The following is a 22208-nucleotide window of genomic DNA, read 5'->3' as shown; positions in this document are numbered from 1 at the left end:
GCATGGGAAAATGGAGCAGCGTGCTGGAACAGGTGAGTTGCTTTGCTGCCAAAAACGGTGCAGGGGGAAGACCTGGGGGTGAGGAAGGGCAGAGGCGCTCAGGTGCCCTGGGAGGTGAATTTGCTGCAGGTGGGGGGAGATTTGGATCTATGTGTGGGTCAGTGGACCTCCAAGGTACTTATGCCCCAGGGCCCCATTGGAGCTTGAACCGGCACTGCTGAGGGTCATCAAAGGCTGACAATGGCCCACAGAGCTGTTGCAGAGGTTTGGTGGATCCAGGCAGAAGAATGCCAGGAGAGTGCAGAGCAAGTCTTACCTCCAGCAGTTTGGTGTCAGGGAGGTAACTGACTTTCCAGTGATCTATGAAGACCAGATCAAACTTCTCAATGTCCAGTTTCTTCTTCAGTTGAGGGATCAGGACTGAGCTGGACCCCACCAACATCTCCACCTGTGACACAAAACATGGATATTTATAGGAATTTAAATTCTCATCCATTTCCAATGCTGGAGGGCTACAGTCTCTACAGTTTTCCTATGTACCCCCCTCACCCCCACTGAGGTAGCAGTGTTAGGGGAGACCTGGTTTCCCCTTCACCACCAAATCAGAGTGCACAGCGAAGCATCTCAGCTGTCCTGCACCACGCTCTCACCTCCCTCTTCCTTCCTTGGTGCTCTCCTGTAACTCCCCACTGGTGCCGTGTCTGCATTCCCTGCAGGCATGTGCAGTATATAATGACATAGCATGCTATCAGGTCACGAGGACAGAGATAATGCTGCTGGGAGCCTTGGAGACAGGAAGCCACCCAGAGGTAGGAAGGAGGAGGTGCATGGATGCCAGACAAGTGAGATATGAAGCTCATGATGGTAAAATTGTGGCATGTATGGCCACCTTAAAGCAAACAGTTCACCTATGCAGATGGAAGGCTCTGTGTCCTTTAGAGCCTTCCCATTTCTCTCCTGGTCCCCTCATTCCAGCTCCGTCACCTACGTTCACCACCCAAGTACTCCTGAAGACGGGCGGCTCAGTACTGAGAGTGCACGGAAGAGAGCGCTCACGCAGTACAGAGCTGTTTGTCTTTGGGATCACTCGGGCTCCCGAAGATTGCTAAAGCATACCCCCCATCTTTTTGAGATGAGAAAGAGGGACACTTAAGCCATGCCCATGCCACACCCCTGACCACGCCCGCATCACACCCCAAGTCACGCATACCATAAAGATTTCAGAAGAAAAATATATTGTTTTATAATTTAAACCACACTGGTCCTTTCTATCCTGGTTCACTTTCCTTCATATTAACATTTTAAAATTAGTAATATGTCAATTTAACCACTTGCTGACCACCTACTGCAGATTGGCGGCGGCAAAGTGGCAGCCCCAGGACCACGTAATGCAGAATGGCGTCAGGTCCTGGGACACTGTTTTGCCGGGGATCGCGCGCTGGGATGCGCGCGCATCCACTGGCAATAGGCTCCGCCCACCAGCGACGTCAACCCGCCGGCCAATCGGAAGCGCCGGCGGGTTGTTAACCAGACACTCGCCGCATAGGGAGCGTATAATACGCTTTGTAATGTTTATACAGGCTGCCTCCTGCCCTGGTGGTCCCAGTGTCCGAGGGACCACCAGGGCAGGCTGCAGCCACCCTAGTCTGCACCCAAACACACTGATTTGCCCCCCCCTGCCCCCTGATCGCCCACAGCACCCCTCAGACCCCCCCTGCCCACCCCCCAGACCACTGTTTGTACCCAATCACCCATCAATCACTCCCTGTCACTATCTGTCAACGCTATTTTTTTTTTAGTCCCTAAACTGCCCCCTGGGGACTCCTGATCACCCCCCCCCCCCCCTCAGATTCTCCCCAGCCCCAGACCCCTCCCCCCCGTGTACTGTATGAATCTATCCCCCCTGATCACCTGTCAATCACCCGTCAATCATCCCCTGTCACTGCCACCCATCAATCAGCCCCTAACCTGCCCCTTGCGGGCAATCTGATCACCCACCCACACCATTAGATCTCCTGCAGACCCGGCGTCAGATCACCTCCCAAGTGCACGGTTTACATCTGTTCTCTCTTCTAAACACCCACTAATTACCCATCAATCACCCCCTGTCACTGCTACCCATCAGATTAGACCCCTATCTGCCCCTAGGGCACCCAATCACCCGCCCACACCCTCCTAACGCCCTCAGACCCCAGCCCTGATCACCTCGCCAGTGCGTTGCTTGCATCTATTTCCCCCCTCTAATCACACCTTGAGACACCCATCAATCACCTCCTGTCACCCCCTAGCACACCTACCCATCAAATCGGGCCCTAATTTGCCCCGTGTGGGCTCTTAATCACTCGGCCAAACCCTCAGATCCCCCTCAGACCCCCTTCCGATCACCTCCCCAGTGCATTGATTGCATCTATTTTCCCCTCTAACCACCCCCTGAGACACCCATCAATCACCTCCTGTCACCCCTCTAGCACTCCTATCCATCAGGTGTATGAAGCGTTCATAGAAGATTTAATTTTTTTGTCAAAAGTTAGCGGAAATTGATTTTTATTGTTTTTTTTCACAAAGTTTCATTTTTCACTAACTTGTGACAAAAAAATAAGATCTTCTATGAACTCACCATACACCTAACGGAATACCTTGGGGTGTCTTCTTTCTAAAATGGGGTCACTTGTGGCGTTCCTATACTGCCCTGGCATTTTAGGGGCCCTAAACCGTGAGGAGTAGTCTAGAAAACAAATGCCTCAAAATGACCTGTGAATAGGACGTTGGGCCCCTTAGCGCACCTAGGCTGCAAAAAGGTGTCACATGTCATATCGCCGTACTCAGGAGAAGTAGTATAATGTGTTTTGGGGTGTATTTTTACACATAGCTCTGTAAATGGACAATTGTGTGTGTAAAAAAAAAAAAACCTAAAAAAAATTGTCATTTACGGAGATATTTCTCCCACCCAGCATGGGTATGTGTAAAAATACACCCCAAAACACATTATACTACTTCTCCTGAGTACGGCAATACCACATGTGTGGCACTTTTTTGCAGCCTAACTGCGCTAAGGGGCCTTAAGTCCAATGAGCACCTTTAGGCTTTACAGGGGTGCTTACAATTAGGCACCCCCCAAAATGCAAGGACAGTAAACACACCCACAAATGACCCCATTTTGGAAAGTAGATACCCCAAGGTATTCAGAGAGGAGCATAGTGAGTCCGTGGCAGATTTCATTTTTTTTTGTCGCAAGTTAGAAGAAATGGAAACTTTTTTTCCTTTTTTTTTGTCACAAAGTGCCATTTTCTGCTAACTTGTGACAAAAAATAAAATCTTCTATGAACTCACCATGCCTCTCAGTGAATACTTTGGGATGTCTTCTTTCCAAAACAGGGTCATTTGGGGGGTATTTAAACTATCCTGGAATTTTAGCACCTCATGAAAAAAGGTGCTCAGAAAAGTTGGAGATGCTTCAAAATGGGAAAATTCACTTTTTGCACCATAGTTTGTAAACGCTATAACTTTTACCCAAACCAATAAATATACACTGATTTTTTTTTTTTTTTTTTTTTTTTTTTTTTAATCAAAGATGTAGCAGAATAACTTTCGCGCTCAAATGTATAGAAAATTTTACTTTATTTGAAAAAGGTCAGTACAGAAAGTAAAAGAAGTCTTTTGACAAAATTCATGTCTTTTTTGATGAATATAATAAAAACTAAAACTCGCAGCAGCAATCAAATAGCACCAAAAGAAAGCTGTATTAGTGACAAGAAAAGGAGGTAAAATTCATTTAGATGGTAGGTTGTATGACCGAGCAATATACCGTTAAAGCTGCAGTGGTCTGAATGGAAAAAAAGGCTCTGGTCCTTCAGGGGTTTTATGACTGCAGTCCTTAAAGGAAAGGTTCAGGGAGGGTGGGTAAAAAATAAAAATCAATTTCCACTTACCTGGGGCTTCCTCCAGCCCGTGGCAGGCAGGAGGTGCCCTCGTCGCCGCTCCGCAGGCTCCCGGTGGTCTGCGGTGGCCGACCTGACCTGGCCAGGCCGGCTGCCAGGTCGGGCTCTTCTGCGCTCCAAGGCCCGGAACTTCTGCGTCCCACGCCGGCGCTCTGATGTCATCGGACGTCCCCCGGGCTCTACTGCGCAGGCGCAGAACTACTGCGCCTGCGCAGTAGAGCCCGGAGGACGTCCGATGACGTCAGAGCGCCGGCGTGGGACGCAGAAGTTCCGGGCCTTGGAGCGCAGAAGAGCCCGACCTGGCAGCCGGCCTGGCCAGGTCGGGTCGGCCACCGGGAGCGGCGGCGAGGGCACCTCCTGCCTGCCACGGGCTGGAGGAAGCCCCAGGTAAGTGGAAATTGATTTTTATTTTTTTACCCACCCTCCCTGAACCTTCCCTTTAACCTCCCTGGCGGTTTATTTTTTCTGCAAAAATTGCAGAAATCCAATATATATATATATATATATAACACGCGCCCCTGTTTGGCTTCTCCTGTCGCCATGGCGATGATCGGAATTAAGTCATGGACGTCAGCCGACGTCCTGACGTCAGACGCCTCCGATCCAGCCCATACCGCTGCCCGGAACTCATTGGTCCGGGCAGCGCAGGGCTCTGGCAGGGAGGGCACTCTTCCGCCGCTGCGTGCGGGCGATAGCCGCAGAGCGCCGTCGATCAAGCTGTACGCGCGGCTAGCAAAGTGCTGGCTGCGCGTACAGCACTTTAAATGGTGAAAATCGCCCCACCAGGGGCTGAGATCTCCTCCTGCGCGGCATAGCCCGAGCTCAGCTCGGGCTTACCGCCAGGGAGGTTAGTGGTTAAAGGATGGGAATAAAGTTCCCATCCTTTAAACATTCTTTTTTTTTGTAGAGAAATATATACTGTATATTTACATAGAAAGAGGAACAAAGTCCTGAAAGAGGGACAGAACAACAGGGCTCTCAAAGAGGGACAATTGGGAGCTAGACCAAAGCCTACTGTGGTGTCACAAATCAGTATTCGACCCATCGGTCAAAGACCGCTAACAGAGGTTACGGCGGAACAAGGGGGGGGGGGGGGGGGACCAGGAAAAAAGTATCTGTTCTTTGTTTTCTTTTTTCATTTCACTTCGGATTTGCTTTAAAAGTGAATTCAGCCTTTAGCAGTTTTGTGTAATCACTCATAGTAATAATCGTATGAGTCCAGCATCTCTCCCCCCCAAACACACATACAGCCATTCTTCAGCTCGTCGCTTTCAGTTTACCACACACCTTCTCTATTTGCACCTCACAGGGCTGCTGCGCATACCACATGATGTGTAGTCACACACATGCCAGTGCTATACGTGGCAACCACGGGGCGCAAATGGAGGAAGCAGAAGCAGCTTGACACTTGTGACGGCCAAACTGGTGAGAGATTTTAATGCACAGGCACGGAGCACATTAACATCTGGGCGGGCAGTGGCCAGGGGTTCCGCTACGTTAGTCATAATATCGCTCCCGATCAACCACATTGTCGAGATTTTCCAGCTTGCTCAATCTACACATTTGACCAATTTTTGCCTGAAATCGGGCAAATCATCTATTGGACACGTTTGTTGCGTCACTGATTTTCATCCAATTCGGATGGTCTATCGGATAGTAAAATCTGTACATGTATGGCCACTTTTAGCATCCTTGCCAAGCAGATTTAGGCTGGGTTCACACATAAAAGGTGTCCAGTTCTGTGGCGTTGGTTTTTAAAGAGTTGGCACACATAAATCCAGAGCTGGATTTACCATAAGGCACAAGCTTACAAGCGCCTGATGATGCAAAGGTGACTCACCCCCTCCCTATGCAGAGTCGTGATGAGAGAGTAAATGAGAGGCTACTCACCCTGCTCTCGGCATTCCACTGATTAAATCGGGTGCACCTCTAGCTACTTAATACGGAGGATCCTCTAGCTACCCAATACCGTATTTTTCGGACCATAAGACGCACTTTTTCTCCTCCAAAAATGGAGGGAAAAAGTCACTGCGTCTAATGGTCTGAATGTAACAATTTTTGCCAGGGTATGTGTCCCCTTTCCTGAGTCCCCGGCTGCTGTCCCGTGTCCCTTCTTCTGTCCCGTGTTCCCTCCCTTGTCCCTGTGTCTCTAGAGGCATTCCACAACAAAGTGTTTAGGCTGTGGCACCCATGGCCCCCGGGGTAATGTGCAGCTCACGAGAGGGACAAGTTTTACTTGGACAGAGGGAGAAGCCATCCATTTCCCTCAGCTGCAGCGATCGCATTGAGCGCCGATAACAGCCCGCACCGATGCGTGAGGGGAGAGAGCGGCAGGGCATCACAGCTGACCTGCGGCTTACAGCATAACGGGGGAATAGAGCAGGAATGAGTAGCGGTAATTGTCCACTGGGGGAGCAGGGGAGGGGTGTCATGTGCTGTTGGTGGCCATATGTGATGAGAGGATGAGGGACAGGCAGGGTGGGGTGTCATTTACTGGAGGGCGACAGGGTGTCATGTGCTGGGAGGGGGGGGGGGGGGGGAATAGGGTGTGTGTGTCATATACTGGGTTGGGGGACAGGGGTGTCATGTGTCTTGGGGGGGTGGGGGGATTGGGTGTGTGTGTCATATTATATACTGGGGTGTGAGACAGGTGCTGTTTTTTATGAGGGAAGGAAGGGAGCTCTGACTGGTGGGAGTAGGAACAGGCACCATTTCAGTGTTTGTCATAGGTGCCATATAACCCAGACACACCACTGCCCACAAGACTAAGGACAGGGGACACACAGGATTCATGACAGAAGATAGGGGACACAAGAGACAGATAAGGACAGGAGACAGAGAGGAGCACATATGAGGACACGGGGCACAAATACGGACACAAAAGAGACACAAAAAGGTACAAGGTGACACAGGGACATAATTGGGTGGGGGCAGGGCCGGCCCGTCACTTTTTGCCGCCTGAGGCAAATTTGGCAGAGCTGCTGCCGCCGCCCCCCCTCCCCGTCCGGGGGGGGGGGGGGGGGGGGGGGCGCCCGCCGAGCCGGAGGGGTAGCGGGCAGGTCGGGGGTATTGTGCCTAGCGGTGGGGAGGGGGGGGGGGGTCGGACCCCCCCTCCCTCGCCTGGGTCCCCCGATCTGCGCTCCCCTCCAGCCTGTAATTAGTAAGCTGCTGCCAGATCATAAGAGGCACGGGCGGGGAGGACTCACCTTTTCCGCGTTCCATCGTGCGCTCCATTGACGTCACTTCCTGCATCGCCGTCCACTTACAATACAGTGGGCGGCGATGCAGGAAGTGACGTCAGTGGAGCGCTCGCTGGAACGCGGAAAAGGTGAGTCCTCCCCGCCCGTGCCTCTTACGATCTGGCAGCAGCTTACTAATTACAGGCTGGAGGGGAGCGCAGATCGGGGGACCCAGGCGAGGGAGGGGGGGGTCCGACCCCCCTCCCCACCGCTAGGCACAATACCCCCGACCTGCCCGCTACCCCTCCGGCTCGGCAGCCGGCCCCCCCGGGCGGGTGCCGCCTTTTGAAGTTTGCCGCCTGAGGCAAATGTTTCACCCCGCCTCATGAGCGGGCCGGCCCTCGGTGGGGGAGAAGATGCTCAAGATGCCCCGGCACCATGGACGCACCAGGTTTGGTATTTTTCTCTGTTTTTTTGTCCTCTAAATCTTGGTGCGTCTTATGGTCCGAAAAATACGGTACTTGTGGGCACTTCTAGATATTTTATATAGTGAGTACTTCTGGCTACCTAATACTAAGGGTCACCTGTAGCTACCTATGACGGGCAAGGGAAGTAAGGGAGAAGTGACAGCTGGGACAGCCAGTGCTGTCCGTTGGAGGTTTGTAGGTTCATGGAGGGTGAAGTCTAAGGTGCCAGGACATCTGTGCCTATAGGCTCCTGTGAGGTAAATCTGTACATTTCCAGTCCAGCCCTGTCCGTTTTGCATCAGTTTTCTGTGGGTGTGTTCACACATAAAAGCTGTACAGTTTCAATCCTGTCAGGTAAAACTCATAGAAACATGCAAAACTGACAGGACCAGAAATGTACAGATTTGAGTGTGAACCCAGCCTAAAAAGGCTTGAAGTCCCACTTGTCACTGTAGAATCTTACCATGAAGAAGGTCTCACCTTGCAGGTTTGGCCTGTTTGTTGCCTCTCCGGAGATCCTTTCTGAGCAGGGAGCGAGGAGGGGGTGAACAGAGTTTGGGAAGTGCGGGAGAAGAGCTGGAGGGGCAGCTGCAGACAGTGCAGAGTTGTGTATAGGAGGGCTTCCTGCAGTCGCCTCCTGCGCAATTGGGAAGGGGACAGGAGGGTCATAGCGCTACAGGACTTTTCGGTCTGAGGACAGGAAGCAGGGGGCATCGGGCATTCAGGGTTTAGAGGCATCTACCGGTATGTGGGTGGGTCGGGTGGCAAGCAGCAGTGGATAAAAAAAATATATATATTTAATAAGATGGTACAAGAAATCCCCAAAACATATTTACTAAATAGCCAGTTTGGGCTGAGCAAGGGTGACAGAGGCCAGTCCACACACCTGGCTCCATCACATGTGCGTTGCCGTAAGCCTATTGCGTCTGCGCAGTTCAGTCTTTAGAGAACAGTGCAGGCGCAGGTGGCTTACGGGGTGCTGGGACGGACCACGCATGTGCATTTGCGTACGAATGACCAAAATTGCCGTAATTGGGCCCCCAACGGGAAGATGGAGGGGACCCGGGGGACACTGAGGGACCCCACGTGCTACGGGGGGCTGGAGGCAGCCCCAGGTAAGTGCAAATTACAGGCCGGGTCGGGCTCTCGTGCCGCTCCCAATATGGCCGCTTCCTCTGGCCGCGGCTGCGCAGTCCACCTGGCCACGAGTGCGGCTACGCAGCTCTAGGGCCAACCCCTCCGAACTACGCTACACTGCGTGGTTCGGGGGGTTGGCCCTAGAGCTGCGCAGCCGCACTCGCGGCCAGGCGGACTGCGCAGCCGCGGCCAGAGGAAGCGGACATATTGGGAGCGGCACGAGAGCCCGACCCGGCCTGTGGCGTCGCGATCGGCACGGGGGGCGATCTCAGGAAGAGGACCTGGCGGAACTGCACGGAGGGCGCGGACGGCGTCCTCCGTGCATTTAAACATCTTGCAGGTACTTGGCTTTTTTAGCCATTTTGGCCTCGTAAGTCCTTTAAAGAATACCTTAGCGCACATCTAAATTTAAAAATGGGGGCCACCACTCCCCCCCATTACCGAGTACCAATACCCAAACTTACTTCCTGGTCGGGGTGGTCTCGGCTGACTAATGCACAGTGCTCCTGGCCGCAATACACGCATCCATCAGGCAGTGCCACAGCAGTCAGCCGCGACCACGCAGAATAGGAAGCTTGGGGGATCGGTACTCGGTAACAGAGGGGGATGGAACATTGGACATGAGAAGAGCCCGCTAATACATGCCTGCTCCCCCCATTTTTACATTTACAGTCACAGGCAATTTTTTCTAAGTTAGCCTCAGGCGGCAAAAAGTCTAGGGCCGGCCCAGCACATGACCGTCATTAAAAGATCTCACTCACCTGCAATTCCAGTCCAGCGTGTCGGATCACTTCTTTTGCCACCTGGGCGTAGTGAGGGTTCATCTCTATGGTAATCAGCCGAGCATTAGGGGGCAGCAGTCGAGCAATCCGAACAGTGGAGTAACCACAGTATGTTCCCAGCTCCAACACCCAGTGAGGGCGGGTCTCACGGACAACGGCGTCCAGGATCTCACCTGAAGCGGAGAAGGGAATGCGAAGCATAGGATTAACCCACCTCACTGCTATATATCCATCTATGAAGATGCTCTCCAATTATTGTGTCCTCCTGTGTCCCCTTCTGTCCAGCTTTTCTCCCTCACGTGTCGCCTTCTGTCCCAATGTCCTCCTTTGCTCCCCGTGTGTCATCTTCTGTCTCCCTGTGTCCTCCTTTGCTTCTCCATATGTTCCCTTCTGTCCCCCTGTGTCCACCCCCGCTTCCCCTCCCCCCATGTCTCCTCTGTTCCCGTGCATAAGTATAAGTAGCAGTAGCACAAGTCACCTCATCCATCAGCAATCACAGACCTCTTCTCTCCTTCACAGCTCCCCTAGTCCCAGTTTCTGCTGATCGCATCATCAGCTGAAGCCGGCACTAGGGGAACAGAGAAGGAGAGGACAAGTCTCGGATCGCCTCTGGATGAGGTGAGCCTCGTTTCCCCTTATGTTACATAGCAGCTGTGATGTACAACATGTAAGCCAGGCCAGTCTGGACTTTCAGCACTATTCCGGCTCTTTCACTCCAATCTGCCAGCCACTGAGTGCTTCCTGGCTGAAATGCCAACATCTCTAACCATAACATTCAGGGCTGTTTCAGGCCATTTTGACGCCCAAGGCAAGAAACCAGTTGACTGCACCCTCCACCCCGAAAACGTATTAACAGGAAGTCTGTAGCCTACATTAATTGGCTTTGTAGGCAGAAATGAGGTATTGATAAGTTAGATACAAAAATATTCTAAGTCTATAGTGGGTAAGCGCATGATTACCAGGCCAGATAGATCTTCCTAGTAAAAACTCACTCAACCCACACAACAAACCCTTCCAACAAATATTAAGAGAGCTGTGTAATCTCGTTATGAATAAAATCACTATTTTTTTGAAATATATAAAATGCACTTTTTCGTTCCCAAAAATGAGAAAAAGTGACCGTCTTATATTCCAAATACAGGGAGTCCCTGACTGACGAACACCTGCCAATACGAACCGCCGACCTGCCACAATGTCGAGGACTAAATGTATTGTCCCTGTGTCTCCTCCGCTCCCCCCCCCCCCCCTCCCATTTCCTTTTCTGCTTCCCCTGCATAGATAAAAGCAGCAGCAACCTGTCTCGCCCCTCCCTCCCTCCCTGCTCCTGCAGTGCCAGCTTCTCCTGATGACATGATTACCAGAAGCCAGCACTAGGGGAGCAGTGAGAGATAGGAAAGGTCTCTGATTGCCGTGGGCTCCAATGGATTAGTTGACCTGTGCTGCCGTTGCTTTCATCAATTCAGGGGAAGTGGAGGAGGATAAAGGAAGACAGAGGACACAAGGAGGCACAGAGGTGGACACAAGGAGGCACAGAGGAGGACACAAGAGGTACAATAGGAGAAGCATGGGTCTTTACAGGTTGGAATAATGTCCTGGTCTGGAAATCCAGAAGAGTTGTAACAATCATTACCATTCATCTAGGTTTTAATGAAACTAGCATTTGTGCATAAAGCTTAGTCTGCTAATAATAGCTCAATAGTGCCCCCTCAGCAACTGTCACACCAGGCATCTGCCTGGTTTGTCTACATGCTACGACTGGGCAAAATAATCCAGAACTATGGCCTAGGATACCATTGTTATGCAGATGACACACAACTATATCTGTCCAAGCCTGGCACCCAAGACCCATCAGCATCCATAAATGCATGTCTAGTGGATTTACAAAATTGGATGAAAACCAGATGGTTGAGGTTGGACAAAAACAGAGGTGTTGGTGGTATGTGGTCCACACATGATGGATAAAGTTCAAAACGCTCACCACCTCAAACTAGCATTTGGGGGAGATACTGTACAGTATAAAGACTGTGTGAAACCTTGGGGTGATCCTGGATGGAGATCTAAAACTCAGACAGCAGGTATCAGCTGTCGTCAAGTCTTCCTTCATCCATCTAAGAAATATAGCGAAAATCAAACACCTTATCCCAGCTGAAGACCTACCTGCCCTGGTTCATGCATTTGTATCCTCCCGCCTAGACTACTGCAACACCCTGTTCATCGGATCTACAGATAAGGTTCTGTGCCCCTTACAACTAGTACAGAATGGTGCAGCCAGACTCCTAGAATATGCCCCCCCCGCAGCTCACACATCACCCCAGTACTGCAAACTCTTCACTGGTTGCCAGTAAAATGGAGAATCAATTTTAAGATCTGCCTGCTAACATTTAAGGCTCTAAACCACATGGGACCCAAATACATAGCGGATCTATTGGAACTTTATGCCCCTCCACGCACCCTCCGCTCTGCCAACAAGATGAAGCTGGTTAATCCCAGGATACACTTAACATTTGGCGCTCGGGCCTTTTCCTATGCAGCCCCTACTCTATGAAACTCACTTCCACAATCAGTATGAGAGGCTCCTTCTATGGACAGCTTTAAAAAAAAAAAAAAAAAAAAAAAAGGCTAAAAACTCACCTCTTTTCCCTAGCCTTTGAGACTGCATAATGTAGGGTCACTGCGCTTTGAGTCCCCAGGGAGAAAAGTGCTATAAAGATATTGTTATCTCTGCCTAAAAACAGCCCTAGATGTGCAGTTACATGGTGGCAAAGAACTGCCTCTTTTTACAGCTGTGTATGCTTGAGATGGACACCTCCCAGTTGCTTCTACCGGGTGCTTTCCAACGCCCAGTGGGTGCACTGGAGCAGCTGATTGGCTGTGGAATCACATGTCTAACGCATTAATCCACTTACCTTTCTTGTCTCCAACGTTCATGGCCCACTCCACTTTGGAGCAAAAAGTATCAATGGCAGAGATGACACTGGCGGCATCTCCTGCCTTGGCATAGCGCTGTACAAACTGCAGCATCCTAACAGGCCTCGTCGTCCCCGTCAGGAAGTCCTTCAGCCGCTCCAGGAGGTTGTCGTGCCACCACAGCGCCCATTCTCCACTGGTGCGCACTTTCCATACCACAAAGAGAAGGAGGCACAAGAACACAGCTCCCAGCGACAGCACCGCGGCCAGCATCATGTGACCGGTGGCAAGGAGAGGCCAGAAGTGACCTAAGGAGAAAATGAAAAAGATTTCAGAGTCTAGTAAATAAAGACACAACTTAATCTAGCAAAGTGTTGAAAAAGCTGCCTGTGTTGCGCATAGTAACCTCCCACTGTATTGTAGTCAAAATTATTGCTGGAACATAGTGTTCTATACATGCAGATAGGCACCCAGTACGACAAGTAAAGGGGCCCATACACCTAACGATTTTCCCGCCGATATACAGCCGTTTCGATCACAGTGATCAAAACGGCTGTGAAATCGCCGCGCACACCGCTGACAGAACAATGGATTTCCGTCCGAAATCCATCGTTCCCGTCGATCCATCCGTGCGGAAGATTTTTCGAGCGCCGGCGGGTCGGGAGTGCGTCGATAGCCGCGTTTGAATGCCCGACGCAATACAGCGGCAATACATTACCTGTTCCGCCGGCGCGGGTCCCGCTGTCACCGCTGCTCCGTCTCCACGCTGGTCTGCAGTATGCTTCACTTCTTCCTGCCCGGGAGGAAGTTTAAACAGTAGAGCGCCCTCTACTGTTAAAACTTCCTGCCGGGCAGGAAGAAATGAAGTATGCCGGAGACCAGACCAGCGCGGAGACGGAGCAGCGGTGAAAGCGGGACCTGCGCCGGCGGAGCAGGTAATGTATGCGGGGCGGGGAGCGGCGGCAGCACCACCACCACAGATTGTGAACAGTTCCAGGCTGATAATCGGTTCACAATAATCGGTTCACAATCTGTTTGCAGTAAAGGTGGCCATACGATCCCTCTCTGATCAGATTCGATCAGAGAGGGATCTATCTGTTGGTGGAATCTGATGGCAAGTCGACCAGTGTATGGTCACCTTAAGATCTCTTTACTGAAGGAAAACATGCATATATCATACACAACCATCAGATAAAGCAGCTTACTTAGGAACAGAGAGGATACCAAGTGCATACAGGAAATGACAATCCCATTAAGATTACCATTATCTTTTACAGACAGTGACATCTTGTGGTTTTACTATACTGCAGTTTAAAGTGAATTAAGTCAGAAAAAAAAATAATGGAGTTTTACTCACCTGGGGCTTCTACCAGCCCCCTGCAGCAGTCCTGTGCCCTCGCAGTCACTCACTAATCCTCTGGTCCCCCGCTGCCAGCTAGTTTCGTTTTTGCCGACAGGCCTGTCAGGACTGGCCACGCGTAGCTTTTTCCGCATTTCCGACTGTAATTAGCGCTATTGCGGGCCGCAACACGTACAAAAATATGCGTTGTCGCATTACGAACGCATAGATATGCGGCAACGCGTATTTTTGTAAGCCCCCCCCACCAGTACGCACTACCTAGCTAAGCCCCCCCACCAGTACACACACATCTGCATCCCATGTCCCTGTGTGTGTCCTTTTTTGATGTGCACATGTGCAGGGAGGGACGCAGAGACACTGACGAGACGCAGCTTGCAGGGGCCAGGAGGGGCGCGTGCGTCGGACGTGAGCGCGAATACACGCGGCAGATCAGCGATGACAGACTTACCCCATTTTTAAACGGGCTAATGTTACTAGTATCTATATATTGCTGAATATTGGTATGTAACCCCACCCTGCCAGCGAGGTTTAGCTATGTGGAATTGTCCTCCCAAAGGATTCTGGGAGACCAGGTATATTTTCTATTGGCTTTAGAACTCTCAAACGTTCTGCAGAGATCACACAGGACTAAAGATGGTGCCACCTGTGATAAATTTCAGAACATAAATTGGGGAGAGGAAAGATTTTAAAAGATCACACAACCAATCCCCTGTGCAAATGCAAGAAATATTTCAGCAGTATATCTAACTCACAAAATCCTTATGTGCATGGAGTCTCAAATAGGAGGCAAAGAAGACTCTGCTCTTATGTAGAGCTCCACAGACGCTCGGTCCCGGACCATGACTGAGATGAGTCTATGCTAAGCAGATTGAGGAACCTTCAAGCCGGATGCAAATTTATGCCAAAGTAAGCTGAACACAGATCTCTAACAAACAGCCAGAGGAAGTTTGTGTTAGAACTATCATCCACTATAGGTCAAAGCTTAGGTTCAGAAAAACATACTTACCCAAGGAGAGGGAAGCCTCTGGATCCTAATGGAGGCTACCCTCAGCGTCCACCAACACTCCCTGGAACCCCCCTGGTCTTTTGGCGCGAGTACAGCCATGCTGCAGCCACATGAGCACAGCTGCACACCAGCTTACTGTGCAGGCGCAGCTGTAATTGCCGTGCCCAGTATGGCCCCACATGTGCTTGAATAGGAGCGCAGCTCCGATCAGATTGCAGACAAACCCGTGTTGGTAATTTTTGGGGTATCTGCTCTCAGGGACAGGGAGCAGAGAATGCACGGGGGAAGCCTTGTTAGGATCCAGCGGTTTCTTTCTTCTTAGGCAAGTATTGATTTTGTAGGAGAGCTCCGGCTGAGTGCGGTGTTTGCTGGACTTAAAGGGAAGGTTCAGGGAAACGTTTAAAAAAATAAAAATCCATATCCACTTACCTGGGGCTTCCTCCAGCCCGTGGCAGGCAGGAGGTGCCCTCGCCGCCGCTCCAGAGGCTTCCGGTCGTCTTCGGTGGCCGACCCGACCTGGCCAGGCCGGCTGCCAGGTCGGGCTCTTCTGCACTCCAAGGACGGGCTCTTCTGCGTCCCCACGCGGGCGCGCTGACGTCATCGGACGTCCTCCGGGCTTTACTGCGCCTGCGGGATGTTCGACCCGAACTCCGAACATAATGGAAGTCAATAGGGACCCAAACTTTCGTGCTTTGTAAAGCTTCCTTACATGCTACATACCCCAAATTTGCAGGGTATGTGCACCTTGGGAGTGGGTACAAGAGGGGAAAAAAATTAGCAAAAAGAGCTTCTAGTTTTTGAGAAAGTCGATTTTAAAGTTTAAGGGAAAACGGTCTTTTAAATGCGGGAAATGTCTGTTTTCTTTGCACAGGTAACATGCTTTTTGTCGGCATGCAGTCATAAATGTAATACATATAAGAGGTTCCAGGAAAAGGGACCGGTAACGCTAACCCAGCAGCAGCACACGTGATGGAACAGGAGGAGGGCGGCGCAGGAGGAGAAGGCCACGCTTTGAGACACAACAACCCAGGCCTTGCATGAGGACAAGAAGCGTGCGGATAGCAATTTGCATTTTATCGCCATACAGTCATAAATGTAATACAGATGAGAGGTTCAATAAACAGGGACCGGAAACGCTAACCCATCACAGATGTTCATTGTTCATGTTACTTGGTTGGGGTCCGGGAGTGTTGCGTAGTAGTTTCCAATCCAGGATTGATTCATTTTAAATTTGAGTCAGACGGTCTGCATTTTCTGTGGAGAGGCGGATACGCCGATCTGTGACGATGCCCCTGGCAGCACTGAAACAGCGTTCCGACATAACGCTGGCTGCCGGGCAAGCCAGCACCTCTATTGCGTACATTGCCAGTTTGTGCCAGGTGTCTAGCTTCGATACCCAATAGTTGAAGGGTGCAGATGGATTGTTCAACACAGCTATGCCATCTGACATGTAGTCCTTGACCATCTTCTCCAGGCGATCGGTGTTGGAGGTGGATCTGCACGCTTGCTGTTCTGTGTGCTGCTGCATGGGTGTCAGAAAATTTTCCCACTCCAAGGACACTGCCGATACCATTCCCTTTTGGGCACTAGCTGCGGCTTTTGTTGTTTGCTGCCCTCCTGGTCGTCCTGGGTTTGCGGAAGTCAGTCTGTCGGCGTACAACTGGCTAGAGGAGGGGGAGGATGTCAATCTCCTCTCTAAAGTCTCCACAAGGGCCTGCTGGTATTCTTCCATTTTGACCTGTCTGACTCTTTCTTCAAGCAGTTTTGGAACATTGTGTTTGTACCGTGGATCCAGAAGGGTATAAACCCAGTAATTGGTGTTGTCCAGAATGCGCACAATGTGTGGGTCGCGTTCAATGCAGTCCTAGGCCGAAGAGGTCATAGCCTAGGGTCACAAAAACCTGTTTATTTGGGCTATTTCAATGGTAGTGATGCTGACGTACATAAATCTCAGCCATGGCCGTTAGCAACGTCTGAATTTCACGAAATGTCCCATGCAGGTAGAAGACATATTGTTAGACTTGGATTCCAAAGATGGGGTCTCTACATCTCTGCAAACCAGAGTTACAGGGCTCCAAAATTGGTAAAATCCCCCATAGGCTTTCATTGGGCCTACTATTTACCGTTCCAAAATCTCACACCATTTCAAAGGGCAATGGCTCAGCAGTGGCAAAACTCACCAGTCATGATCCCCCTAAGAGTCCCTACAATGCTAGAAAATTTGGTACTGCTGAGCCATTGCCCTTTGAAAAGATGTGTGATTTTGGAAAGTGAAATAGGGAGGCAATGAAAGCCTATGGGGGATTTTACCAATTTTGCACCCCTGTAACTCTGGTTTGCAGAGATGTAGGGAACCCATCTTTGGAATCCAAGTCTAACAATATGTCTTCTACCTGCATGAGACATTTCGTGAAATTCAGACGTTGCTAACGGCCATGGCTGAGATTTATGTACGTCAGCATCACTACCATTGAAATTGCCCAAATAAACAGGTTTTTGTGACCCTAGGCTATGACCTCTTCGGCCTAGGACTGCATTGAACGCAACCCACGCATTGTGCGCATTCTGGACAACACCAATTACTGGGTTTATACTCTTCTGGATCCACGGTACAAACACAATGTTCCAAAACTGCTTGAAGAAAGAGTCAGACAGGTCAAAATGGAAGAATACCAGCAGGCCCTTGTGGAGACTTTAGAGAGGAGATTGACATCCTCCCCCTCCTCTAGCCAGTTGTACGCCGACAGACTGACTTCCGCAAACCCAGGACGACCAGGAGGGCAGCAAACAACACAAGCCGCAGCTAGTGCCCAAAAGGGAATGGTATCGGCAGTGTCCTTGGAGTGGGAACATTTTCTGACACCCATGCAGCAGCACACAGAACAGCAAGCGTGCAGATCCACCTCCAACACCGATCGCCTGGAGAAGATGGTCAAGGACTACATGTCAGATGGCATAGCTGTGTTAAAAATCCATCTGCACCCTTCAACTATTGGGTATCGAAGCTAGACACCTGGCACAAACTGGCAATGTACACAATAGAGGTGCTGGCTTGCCCGGCAGCCAGCGTTATGTCGGAACGCTGTTTCAGTGCTGCCGGAGGCATCGTCACAGATCGGCGTATCCGCCTCTCCATAGAAAATGCAGACCGTCTGACTCAAATTAAAATGAATCAAGCCTGGATTGGAAACGACTACGCAACACTCCCGGACCCCAACCAAGTAACATGAACAATGAACATCTGTGATGGGTTAGCGTTTCCGGTCCCTGTTTATTGAACCTCATCTGTATTACATTTATGACTGCATGGCGACAAAATGCAAATTGCTATCCGCACGCTTCTTGTCCTCATGCAAGGCCTGGGTTGTTGTGTCTCAAAGCGTGGCCTTCTCCTCCTGCGCCACCCTCCTCCTGTTCCATCACGTGTGCTGCTGCTGGGTTAGCGTTACCGGTCCCTTTTCCTGGAACCTCTTATATGTATTACATTTATGACTGCATGCCGACGAAAAGCATGTTACCTGTGCAAAGAAAACAGACATTTCCCGCATTTAAAAGACAGTTTTCCCTTTGAAACTTTAAAATCGATTTTCTCAAAAACTATAAGCTCTTTTTGCTAAAAAAATTTTTCCTCTTGTACCCACTCCCAATGTGCACATACCTCTGTACATTTGGGGTATGTAGCATGTAAGGAGGCTTTACAAAGCATGAAAGTTCGGGTCCCCATTGACTTCCATTATGTTCGGAGTTCGGCTCGAACACCCGAACATCGCGGCCATGTTCGGCCCGAACATCTAGATGTTCGCCCAACACTACACGTGACCCGTTCGGCCAATCACAGCGCTAGCCGAACGTTCGGCCATGCGCTCTTAGTTCGGCCATGTGGCCGAACACCATCAGGTGTTCGGCCGAACTCGAACATCACCCGAACAGGATGATGTTCTGCAGAACCCGAACAGTGGCGAACACTGTTCGCCCAACACTAATCAGAACCTAAACTACATCTAACTAGCCAAAAGGTATGTATAATTCATATGTGTCTGTATTTAAAAAGGGATGAAGTGGCAGCCCTGCGCGTAGTCTGGAGACCTTCGGCGTCCTCCAGGTTCCCCGCCCCGTTCTGACCCCAGCAGGTCTGCTAGAGCAGAGTTCCCCAACCCTTGTCCTCAAGGCTCACCAACAGTACATGTTTTGCAGAAAACCACAAACATGCACAGGTGAGGTAATTAGTGTCTCAGCAGAGCTGATTAACTACCACCATGGATTTCTACAAAACATGCACTGTTGGTGGGCCTTGTGAATAGGGTTGGGGGAACACTGCGCTAGAGTGCTGACTTCGGTGCCTGTTACTGTAAGCGTTCCGCGCACATGCAGTTCTTGAAAGAATGAACCGCGCGTGCGCAGAAAGATTACGCCGACGTGCGTGCGAACAAGATGGGACACTGAGGGTCTTCACCGACTACGAGGGGCTGGAGGAAGCCCCAGGTAAGTTTATTTTCTGGTTTTATGGTATTTTTCTTGCATATTTTATGAATAAGATGTAGAAAGATCACCCAGGAGAAAAAACAAAAAACAAACAAACAAAAAAAAAAAAAAAAACACACTTAAGGGACCAAGACTCCTTTTACTTCTTACCAAACGGGTCTTAGGGCTCGTTTCCACTATAGCGAATCCGCATGCGGGCACTGCACGTGGATTCGCATAGGCAATGTAAGTGGATGGGGCTGTTTCCACTCGTGCGGCTGCGGCAGCGTTTTTTGGTGCGGCAGAAATCTGCACGGCAGGGCTGTCAGATTTCGCGTGCAGAAGGAATGTGCGCGAATCGCCGCTAATGTAACTAATAGGGAAATCGCATGCGGGGTGACCATGCGTTTTTTGCCGCGAAATCGCATAGGTATTAATGTTAATTTACTCAGGCAGTGACATGGTTAAATTCGCATACAGCCTTACCTATGTGGAATCGCATGCGAAATCGCGGCAAAAACGCATGCGGAATCGCACCCGCATGCGATTTCGTCCGCGGTGGAATGCAGGCGATTCCGCACCGCACTAGTGGAAACGAGCCCTTAGTGAATTGAAGCCATGTTTTTTTGTAAATTACCAAACTATTACCGCATATATGTAAATCCCAGTGGAAAATAAAGTCTAAAACAACAAAAGCACTATTTTACTGACCTTTCACAACCTTTCCTGGTGACTCAAGAGCCCTTTCACAGTGGCTGCCTTCTGTTGGTTCTTGAAAGGGGTGGAAAGGTGGAAAAAAAAAAAAATAAATAAAAAAAAAAAAATAAAAAAAAAAAAAAATTGCAAAACATGTTTGCATTTGCGTTTCACAATTTTTGGTGTGAAAGGGTCCTGTCAGCCTGGGGACCCACCTAGCAAGGGTCATAAAACAAGTGTGGACATCATAATCAGCCACAAAAAAAAAACCACCTGATCTGAAGAATGGATCCCTTTATAGGAGGGAGGAAAGTAATAGTTAGGGCCCCCTTACAGCTCTGGGCCCCCCTGCAGTCGCAGGGTCTGCCCTCCTGTAGTTACGTCCCTGAAGTAGGGGAGTAACAATAGACCTTGCAAGGGATACAGCCGCAGGGGGCCCCGTGGAGGGAGAAGTTTCTTTTCCCTGTCCTGCGAGACTGACAACTAAGGAAACAGAGAAAAAGCTTTCTATTTTCTGTACAATTGTTCTGATGACTGCATCTGCTCAGCCACTGATAAGGAATGATATAAACTTTTGCAGACAAAGATTTGTAGACAGTCCCTATTCAGTGCACAGCAGGCTCTTGTGAAGAGTGCCCAGCCCCCAACCTCTCTACCCCTCCCAAGTGCGGTGTACTGTAGTGATGGTGGAAGAGTCTGCAGAGCCAGGTCTGCACCATCAGAGGACAGAATGAGTGTAATAAGCAGAGTCTGGGAGCTCACTCATCTGTCAGTTTTCTGTATGCATTTTTTCTGCGGGAAGTTGGGGGGGGGCTGGGACTGGCGGGAGGGGGCAACATCCAAAGTTTCACAGGGGGGGGGGTGGGGTGGGGGGGGCAGTGATTTCTAGTTACGCCCATGCCCTAAAGTAAAGTATTTCTGGCATACGGTGGACGTGATGCAAGTTGCTCGAAGCCAGTGGTGTATTAGTAGCCACAACATTAAGGCGTCTTTCACAGTGCGATATTAAGGTTGCACGTTAAAAAATATAACACAGAGTAACGCACAGTAATACGAAGTCTGTGCGACATTCACAGTGCACACATTGCGTTTGTGTGTAACGTGTAGCATTATTAGAAAGTGCTGCATGCTGTGCGTTATACACGTTATTAGCTGTGTTGGACTGTTTGCACATGCTCAATAATGACTTGGAAGCATACTTACTGTATGCAACGATAATGGGGCAATAAGTTGCGGTGCGACTTTTTTGGGGCGTTGCAACTTTAACGTCGCATCAAAACGCAACGTCCTACTGTGAAAGAGGCCTTAATCTTCTTACACACGGAAAAAGTTTGACTGGACAGGAGAAACATTGTAGCCAATGACAGCTGCGGTGGATTGGCATTGGGTGACCTGGTGAGACGCTGATCCACTTAAACCCTCATCGAGTCTGAGCCTACAGTGCTATATATAGTAGTAGATACAAACGACTACAGCCACACGGTCTATTTTAGGTGACAGATGGTCTCTAATGCTCTGTCTACACGGAGCGATGTGACTTATCAATTGATTGATAAGATCCGACAGATCAGATCTCGCCACCGCCGATTCCCTGCTCATTCCCCACGAGGGGACAATGGCAGGGAATCGAGTGGAAGATAAGCGGCACCGCACAGGGATGAGGGGGGGGGGGAAATCTAATACGACGCACGTGCGGGGACACGCTAATCGAGCCGCCGGATCGCTTCGTGTAGACAGAGCTTTAAGCCCAATCTACAGGATGAGATTCTTTATACGATGTGATTACGATTCTATTTACGATCCGATTAAATCCAACATGTCCGATCAGGATTCGATTCTATCCGATTTGCTATTGCAAAACAATGGCAAATCGAATTGAAAATCGAATTCCGATAGGACATGTCGGATTTAATCGTATCGTAAATAGAATAATCATCGAATCGTATAAAAAAATCGTATCGTGTAGATGGGGCTTAAAAGGTGCCCATTGATGACACAATCTTGATTGTACAATCTTACCACATATAGCCTCTTACATGTACGAGGCAGGAATCGAGGCCCAATCCCTTGGGAGAAATTCCAGGCATGGGGCTGTACAGACACATCGCTAGCCTTGGAGGGTAGAAACAGGTTTTTAAAAATGCCACAAACACCGATGGGCTTTGCCACAAGCCTTTCTGCAATTCAAACTCTGCAGAACAAACTTTACTTTTCAAGAGGAAAAGGGTGGTGAAAAGAATAAGGGTGGGGGTGGGGGGTCTTTGGGCAAAGCTCC

At 50.0% G+C, this 22208-nt stretch overlaps 1 protein-coding gene across 6 annotated transcripts in view; it reads right to left on the bottom strand.

The window, feature by feature from the left end:
• Positions 1–22208, bottom strand: part of LOC137527749 (catechol O-methyltransferase A-like) — a 72315-nt gene that overhangs the window by 1949 nt on the left and 48158 nt on the right. For 3 of the 6 annotated variants that reach the window (XM_068248611.1, XM_068248610.1, XM_068248612.1), the window contains 4 exons: positions 12410–12718; positions 9483–9676; positions 8065–8322; positions 317–448 (listed from right to left, as the gene is read on the bottom strand). In XM_068248611.1, coding sequence (XP_068104712.1) covers positions 317–448; positions 8065–8322; positions 9483–9676; positions 12410–12686 — 861 coding nt within the window. In that variant the 5' untranslated portion in view covers positions 12687–12718. Of the gene's footprint in view, positions 1–316; positions 449–8064; positions 8323–9482; positions 9677–12409; positions 12719–14522; positions 14544–19948; positions 20009–22208 lie in introns of those variants that run through there. The other 3 variants (XM_068248613.1, XM_068248614.1, XM_068248617.1) reach the window with 3 other exon arrangements.

The sequence above is a fragment of the Hyperolius riggenbachi genome, chromosome 8, assembly GCF_040937935.1.
Source record: "Hyperolius riggenbachi isolate aHypRig1 chromosome 8, aHypRig1.pri, whole genome shotgun sequence".
Lineage (NCBI taxonomy): Eukaryota > Metazoa > Chordata > Amphibia > Anura > Hyperoliidae > Hyperolius > Hyperolius riggenbachi.
This window is presented reverse-complemented; position numbering and strand designations above follow the sequence as displayed.